The sequence below is a fragment of the Physella acuta genome, unplaced genomic scaffold (genome assembly GCF_028476545.2).
Source record: "Physella acuta isolate Inbredline_101_S28 unplaced genomic scaffold, ASM2847654v3 ptg000708l, whole genome shotgun sequence".
NCBI lineage: Eukaryota > Metazoa > Mollusca > Gastropoda > Physidae > Physella > Physella acuta.
Genome location: NW_026732227.1, coordinates 185,966 through 195,141, shown reverse-complemented (window position 1 = coordinate 195,141; position 9,176 = coordinate 185,966). Strand labels below are relative to the sequence as shown.

Genomic DNA, 9,176 nt, shown 5'->3' with positions numbered 1-9,176 from the left:
ACTTCCGGTGCCCCCTTAAATTTGTGTATTTAGAGTGCCTCTGCCAGGCCATACTTGACCGCCAATCAAACCTTCTGAAACCAGCATCAGCTTTCAGCATCATCAAAGCCAGAATAATACAGTGCTCCGACTAATAAAATTTTTCAATCTTTCAAAGAAGATCGATTAAAACCTGAATATTTTAAAAAGCTTATATATATATATATATATATATATATATATATATATATATATATATATATATATATATATATATATATATATATATATATATATATATATATATATATATATATATATATATATATGGGTAAGTCCGTGTGTGTTGTGTGTGTGCTTGTGTGTGTGTGTTTGTGTGTATAGTTGTATTATGTTCAGCCTGCATCAGACAAAATAAGCATAGCGCAATTTCATCTAATGTGCTTTTGATTAATTAAATAGATGCTTATATGCTCAAAACATCTTTCGAATAAACACGGTTCTTTTATTGTATTACGATTTAGGCGTAATCAGGTAAAATAAACATTCTCTTTAGCCCTAGCAATCTATTGGGTAGACCAGACATGTGTAGAGATGACTTGACCAACATTACGGTCAGCTACATTTAATTTTCTGAAAATAACTGTTTATCTTAAACAGGGTGAAACTATGAACGTCCAACATTCACAAATCCTAATCTAAAACGGAACTATAGGGTTTTCAGCAAGCAGTAAAACGCAGTATATTTTTCGTCTATCTTAACAGACAATTGTCTAAAGTAAAAACTAAACGCTGACATAACATTTTATTCTGTTACTCATTTACAATTATTGATATTTTCACTGAAAAAAATACCTGCAGACAAAAAAAAACATTAATATGTATCATTTCATTACTGCCTCATTTAAATTCAAATTCTTTCAAGTTTTTTTTTAGTAATTATTCAGTAAGGTTGGGCTGCCTGCATGTAATAAAACCTAACCGAACCTAACCTAACCTAACCTAACCTAACCTAACCTAACCTAACCTAACCTAACCTAACCTAACCTAACCTAACCTAACCTAACCTAACCTAACCTAACCTAACCTAACCTAACCTAACCTAACCTAACCTAACCTAACCTAAAGTAACCTAACCTAACATAACCAACCTAACCTAACCTAACCTAACTTAACTTAACTTAGCCTAGCCTAACCTAACCTAACCTAACTTAACCGAACCGAACCTAACCTAACCTAACCTAACCGAACCGAACCTAACCTAACCTATCCAAACTTACCTAGCCTAACCTAACCTAACCTAACCTAACCTAACCTAACCTAACCTAACCTAACCTAACCTAACCTAACCTAACCTAACCTAACCTAACCTAACCTAACCTAACCTAACCTAACCTAACCTAACCTAACCTAACCTAACCTAACCTAACCTAACCTAACCTAACCTAACCTAACCTAACCTAACCTAACCTAACCTAACCTAACCTAACCTAACCTAGCTTAACCTAACCTAACCTAACCTAACCTAACCTAACTTCAACTGAATAATCTTAATCTTATTTATTAAACTGTTTCAATATTAGTTAATACAAAATATTTTACCTGCTAAAACTAATATTCGTGTACAATGAAAACAATCATCATTTGTTTACTGGCTGACTGCCACGTCTAACTGAATAATTAATTAACTACTTGAACGAAGTTATAACTTTAAATTAAACAAGGCAGTAATGAGTTGATGCATAATAATGTAAGTTTGATCTGCGGGCGTTTTTTCAGTATAAAAGATGCCCACTGTCTTTCAATGTTTAACTGTCTCCTTTTGTGTCAGTCACAGCACATAGACTGAATCTTCATACTAAGGTAATTATACGTATGTTGTTAAAAATAGTTTGGTGGGTGTTTTTTTTTGTAGCCTTGCACTGTTAACAATTACGTCACATACCCTCTAGCTTTCCATTTATTTCCGAGACCTCAAGAAATATTATGTCCACTTTACCTTAAAAAGGCATGTATTTAGTCGCGGAAAATCAAACAATGAGCTTATTATAAAAAGTTACTTAGTCCTATAGAGTAAACTAACTGCATGGAAAAATGGAACAGTTGTTTTATAGATGTAAGCAACATGCGCGTTTCTAAATCGGAAGTACTGCAGTTTTCAACTAGGATTGGGTTTAAAACCGATAAAAAATTAGGTGTTTGGTTTTTTCTGAGCAAACAATTCATTCACATGACTAATCTACGCATAGATTTTTAGGTCTAAATAGAAATGTTTTACATAGTTACGTCTGAATCGTAATACAATATAATCATAGTTTATATTGATTCAAAAGACGATTTGTTGCATCGTCGATGTTTTATGGTGCCGCGAGCGTTGCAAAACTCCTGGGCAGAAAAGTCTGCTTCCAATGGGTGCCTGGCCACGTCGGCTTAGCAGGCAATGAAAAAAGCTGACTCCCTTGGAAACAGAGGGGCAAAAAGAAAGACCGCTTCCACTCCCACCACACACAGAGACCGTAGAGTAAAGCTAGACGAATCTTTTAAACGGAAGTGGAAAATGAGTTGACAGAGAGATCTAAAGCTCGAATTGTCTTAAAGCACAAAGCAGATGAAGAAATCCTCAGTTGCTGACCCATGGTTGAGGTTGCAAAGGTGGATACAATCAATCGTTACTCATCTTAAAACAAGGTATTGCCCATCAAAGTCGTACCTGTATGACTTAAAGATTTCCCACTATGACTACTATTAGATTTAAATACAAAACTTACAAGAAACTGAATTTAATGAGGATTGTTTCACCTTCGTAGTGAAACTGGTGTCCCCCCCCCCTTATACCTCTGGCTAGAATACATAACTTTACTTAAAATAAGTTAAAATGATACGTTTGGAATGAAAAATCATTTTTTTTTACAAAACCATCCATATTAATTTTTAAATCATTCATTTAGATACTAAACGTTTTAAGAATATTACACTATTGCGAGCAACGCAGCAAAAAATATTTTTAGAAACGGCTTTTAAACTGTTATTTATTATAATAATAATTAGTAAACATTACGTTAAGTGTATTAAACTCTATGCTAATTATATATTTATTTCTTTGACAAACAAATAAAAATTATTTCCCCCCAATTTAATGTTGTTTTAAAGGGAAAGAATATTTGTGTGACTTAACAAGGGAAGTAATAGAAAATAAATTAAAAATGTGAAGTAATGTGTACACTTTGTAAAATTGTGTAAAAGATGATTTTTTTTCTCAGACTTTTTGTACTCGACATGACGTTACTTAAAATGATACATTTGGAAACGAAATTTTTTTTAAAAAAAAGCATCCAATTATTGTTTTAAGTCTTACATTTATATACTATAAGAATATTACACTACGAGCCGACCCGCGGCATAACATACGCCGCTATTTAGTTGTTGTCTTTTTCTACTTTTCAGTAATTCATAATTTGTGAATTCGACAGTACCAACGCTGACACTGAAAATATTTCTTTAAAACACTATAAGTAGCTCGTTAAGGACCATAACCCCCCCCCCCAACGTCTAAAATCGATTCAAACTAAATTATCTGCCCCTAATAGCCGTCACTAAACCCGACTCCATGAAGGTAAACATAGCGTGAACCACAGCTCACTAAGACCATGTAGGGGTGGGGATGGTAGGGAGCGCGTTTACAGCTTGTTTTCTGGTCCTAGGACCTTTGACCACAGGTGCTTTGACCATAGGGGGTTTGACCATAGGGGGTTTGACCACAGCGGAGCTTTGACCATAGGGGCTTTGACCATAGGGGTTTGACCACAGCGGGGCTTTGACCATAGGGGGTTTGACCATAGGGGGTTTGACCACAGCGGAGCTTTGACCATAGGGGCTTTGACCATAGGGGTTTGAACACAGCGGGGCTTTGACCATAGCGGTGCTTTAACCATAGGGGGTTTGATCATAGGGGGTTAGACCATAGGGGGTTTGACCACAGGTGTTTTATCAGCAGAGGGTCTTTGATCACAGGTGGTCTATCAACTGGTGTTTGATCACAAGCGCTGCGTCCGACTTTGATCATAGATGTTTTGTCCACATAGGGTCTTTGATCTCAGGTGGTTTGTCCAATGCTGTCCATATATTGTAATGATTTATTTTAAAAGTTGCTAAATTATATTTTAAATTTCGACATGATGTAATAATATGTTAAATCATCATGTATAAATACAAGTCATCTAAACAACTCTATGTCAAAACCATGGAGAATCTTGGAGAGTATAGCACGTATCATTTTTTATCCTTTATATATGCTATATATTTTCAAGTACATATACATTATTTATTTGTGAAACTTGTTATATGTCGCATTATTTGTGTTTCATTTATATTTAAAATAAATCTATGAGGCCTAGCACCAGCCTTTATGTGGAGACTAAAATATAGTTCTAGGCTTTTTAAAAATACATGTTAATTTCTATTAACATACTCTCAGGAAACATGTATAAAATCGTGTTAATTGTATCACACCTATGATAAAAGCCGGACACAGCGCTTGTGATCAAACACCAGTTGATAGACCACCTGTGATCAAAGATCCTCTGCTGAGAAAACACATGTGGTCAAACCCCCTATGGTCAAAGCCCCTATGGTCAAAGCACCTGTGGTCAAAGGTCCGCGCACCTGTTTCCTAGCGTCTCCCAGAAGAGAATTATATATATAGATAGCGAGTAAGTCATTTTTTTTAAAATCTAGCCGTGCCTGCGAAAAACGTTAGCCCTTCCGATGTAAAACACATTCACTTTGAGCCTTGTATATTGCATATATATATATATATATATATATATATATATATATATATATATATATATATATATATATATATATATATATAATATTCTTTAATTGTTATCTCGGTTTTTATCGATCTTATTTCATAGATTGAAAAATGTTATCGACCAGAGCACTGTTATTTCTGGCTCTGATGATCATGAAAGCTGATGCTGGTTGCAGCAGGTCTGATTGGCGGTCAAGTATGGCCAGGCAGGGCCACTCACAGTGTACAAGTTTAAATGATTTCATTACGGGTTTCTCTAGGAAAGATAAAACAACCGATGACCCGTTGAATTTGTTAGACGAAGTAGAATGCTGCAGCAGAAATTCGACCTGGAGCAACGATACACACACTCTGTACGCTGATTGGGCGACGATGGACAGAACCAATACCTGGTCCACCTGTCCTGCTGGTTATTTTATGACTGGCTTGTATAGGAGTGACAACAAGATCGGCCTGTTGAGTAACATTGACGACGGTAGGTGCTCAAGGCCAGCGGATCACCCACCATCCTACGGACATTGCTATGACCATGATATCTCAAAATGTTTTGATAACAAAGGCCTTTGTAAATGTAACGACACCTACTTTGTTACCGGCATCTATCGCGGTAGTTGTGATAAACTCAACTGCCTTGATAAACTTCGATGTTGCAAGACCGCTACAGCACCGGAAGAGTTGAATTCACTAGAAAAAGTAAAGACCCGCATTATGGATACCACTATGTCTAATATTGCGTCACTAGCAAACTATTTGGGTTATAGCTATTGTCAAGGATGTAGAGCCGCGAATGTTGGGGAAGACTTTAGACGAAGCGCCGACACATGGGCTGCTGATAAAAGTGCGCGCTGTGAAGGTTTGATGAGCGATAAACGTCTGAGCATGGTCTATGGTAATTGGAGCTTTGCGCTTAAGGACATCAAGTATGGAACACCTGTAACACAAGAATTAACACCCGAAACGGTTGACTCTGGTACGATATATAACAATGACCCAAACGAAGTTACTAAGACCATTGAGCGAGCTGAGACTGTTGTCCGTAGTGTCACACACACTACAACCAGTTCTTGGACAAACAGTCATGAGCTTGGTCTGCAGGTCATGTATACAATAGGAGGTTTTGGAGCTTCTGCCGGCTATTCGTTTAAATATGAGACCACCACAGCTACAACTGATGAAACCAAAAAAGAGCAGTCGAAAACATTCACAGTTAGCACATCAAAAACTCTGAAGGCAAAGTCTGCTGCAAAATGGAGTCTTATTATGTCCAAAACCAGAACTTCTGTGACCTACACAGCAACTGTTATAGTCAAGTTTTCCACCGAACTCCAAGGTTTTCTACGTCTCGAGAATAACTTCCACTCTCAGTATCGCGGCACCAACAACCGCCCCACTTTTAACTACCGATTCGGCGATTCAAGCACACCTTTTTACACAGCCTTGAAACAGCAAAGCGAAACTAACCTACAGCCCTGGCTGTGGAACGACATGACAAACAAATACCCGAATGTTAAACCTGTAATAAATGCTTTGTTAAATGAAAATAGATACGTCTTTAAGATAACTGGTAGGTTAGATGAAGTCATGGGCAAAAGCGTTGATTTCCGCTGGGATGCGGCAAAGCTACGCAAGCGAGCAGCCGTGGCGGATGACCGTAATGTAATACGGCAGAACGCTACCCACATCGCCAAGACTCTGGCCAACGATGTTCCTCTAGTGAAGTTGGAGCCTCCCAAAGTCGATATCTAGGCGAACAGCCAAGAGAATATAGATAAGCCATCTTTTTTCTGGCTCTTAGTTATACTGATGTAAACCATCGGTAAACTTTGATTAAATATATCTTGAAAAAATAACATGTTATGTTATTATTTTATCCAAACAACATTCAGACACACAACTTCATATTGTATTGATTTTGATTTTCTGTTTTCGTTGTTTGATAATTAATGTATATATATATATATATATATATATATATATATATATATATATATATGGTAATCTATCGTTTTGGGTACGTAAAATCGCCCGCGGCTATTAATGTACGAAAACGTTACCTCATTTTCAAGGCTTTAATAGGAGTATATTGTCATATGTTTGTGTCAAATATTATAGATAAATAAATAATAAACCTAAATCAATGGCTAAATATATCAATATAGGCCAGAAATTAACTTTAAACAGCAGTGTCTGAGAGCAAGATTTGCTATATAAACTAATAAACAGCAGCCATTTGTAAAATAGAGTGGCTTCCCCCTGAATCTCCCGCTAAAAGCTTATAAAAATAAAACTTAAACAAGATGGCTGCTATAGTAAATGAGCATTGTTACATCTGTTGGAAACATCGCTAGTCTTCATTTATTACAGAAAAGTTATAATTCAATTGTTTAAAAACAGGTACATAAATGAAACAAGGAAACATTTTTGTATTTTAAAAAACATAAATCCTCCTCAAAATGTTATATAATTATTAAAATTTAAGGAGTCACCTGGTTTTCACATTACAAGTCGCGGGCGATTTTACGTACCCAAAACGATAGATTACCATATATATATAAATATATATATATATATATATATATATATATATATATATATATATATATATATATATATATATATATATATATATATAAAGCAATGTATGTCTGTATGTGTGTCTGTGTGTCCTTTATGCATTACTACACCTCTCATCACATCGCCGTGAAACTTTGGGAAGTTGTTGAGAATATTCCTGGGGAGGTTTCTGCGAAAAAAAATATTTCAAATTCGCAGGGGTGGCGCTCCCACAGGGCGCGATTTGTTTTTTCTATATACGGTATCCTAATATATAATAGGCCACGTTCGCATTTCTCTCTCTCTTTCTCTCTCTCTCTCTCTCTCTCTCTCTCTCTCTCTGTCTGTCTGTCCGCAAAATATTTTCGCCGGACATCACATCAGAATCTACAGCGATATATCGAGAACTTTATACGGACTTTTGTTGAAAATAATATGTTAGATGTTTTAAATGTATAACCACAATTTTATTTAAAGAAGAAAAATTAAAAATAAAGGCTTATTCGAATGTAGAAGAACAATTTTATTTATGCAACCGGAAAAGTGTATAAACTTGGGACAAGAACGCATTTAATAATGACGTCGCTTATTATTTACACTAAAAAAAGAGCAAGAAACTGATGACGTCATCTTCCGAGTTTAGAATAAAAAGAAATGAACTATTTCATTCAAATATGATTTAGAGCTATGTACGCTATGAAATGTAGACTATACAATACGATATTCTCGGCCTAAACTTTAAAAAATTATTTTATCGTTTTGGATTCTAGATCTAGACTAGATCTAAATCTACGCAAAAACTTGACGTAGACGCTACGTCGCTAAGATCTATTCTAGATCTAGATTTAGACTCCATCTACTGTAGAATCTATTCCAAAAAGAAATTTCTATAATAAACTTTTTCAGGACTTAAATATTTTATAGAAATCTTTGTTTGTTTAGCAATGAAACTGGCTAATTTTGGGTAAAAAAAATAATTTGAAAAAAATAGGCATATTAGTGCAAGTTATTGTTTTAAATACTTCTTTTATTCTCCATATTTTAAAAGGTACCTAATTAGCTGAGATGATAGTGTACTTGATACCAGACAGCTGGTGCTGGATCAAGACACACCAAGTCAAACCTAATTTATTTTTATTTATTTTTTTTTATATGTGAATCTTCCTATTTTAGACTATAAAGAAAGGAACTACTTTGGAAATCTTTGTTTATCTATGCAATTTGCTAATCTCTATAATATTTGAAGCAAAGTTGTCGCGGCTGGGTACGCTAGTATATATATATATATATATATATATATATATATATATATATATATATATATATATATATATATATATATATATATATAAAGAATAGAGATTTTTTTTCATAACTCATTTAGAAAAATCGAACTATGCAATTAATATCGCCTTCAAAGTTATATTTACATTAGTAAAAATTAAAGCTTTTTGGGAACCATCGATTACACTCATTTTCATATTTGTGTATTGAATATATACCGTTGAAAATCTGTTTGAGTTATTTTATCGATTCAAATAATTTAAAAATCGCCACAATAGAGGTAAATGAGGTATAGCCAAGAAGTTTATTTATATTTAATATATGTGTATTATATATGTGTATATATATATATATATATATATATGTATATATATATATATATATATATATATATATCTGACTCACATAACGACCGCTTTTGTCTCACATAACGACCGTATGTTGTCTGAAACAACAGCACTCTGAGACATTCTCACATAACGACAGCCAGGTGTCTGATTAACTTTAAAACCGCCTGCTGTCTGACTTGCATAATGACTATCTG

The 9,176-nt window shown here is 34.7% G+C and overlaps 1 protein-coding gene across 1 annotated transcript; it reads left to right on the top strand.

Annotated features, from left to right (window-relative positions):
• The first annotated feature begins 1,767 nt into the window (after nucleotides 1-1,767).
• Nucleotides 1,768-6,636, top strand: LOC131949649 (uncharacterized). Its single transcript, XM_059311496.1, has 2 exons — nucleotides 1,768-1,842; nucleotides 4,899-6,636. The coding sequence occupies exon 2, from the start codon at nucleotides 4,907-4,909 to the stop codon at nucleotides 6,539-6,541; it is 1,635 nt and encodes a 544-aa protein (XP_059167479.1). The 5' UTR covers nucleotides 1,768-1,842; nucleotides 4,899-4,906; the 3' UTR covers nucleotides 6,542-6,636.
• The last annotated feature ends 2,540 nt before the right edge of the window (nucleotides 6,637-9,176 follow it).

Excerpts from the sequence above, each read along its gene's own strand:
- LOC131949649 (XM_059311496.1), top strand. The coding sequence starts at position 4,907 with ATGTTATCGACCAGAGCACTGTTATTTCTGGCTCTGATGATCATGAAA.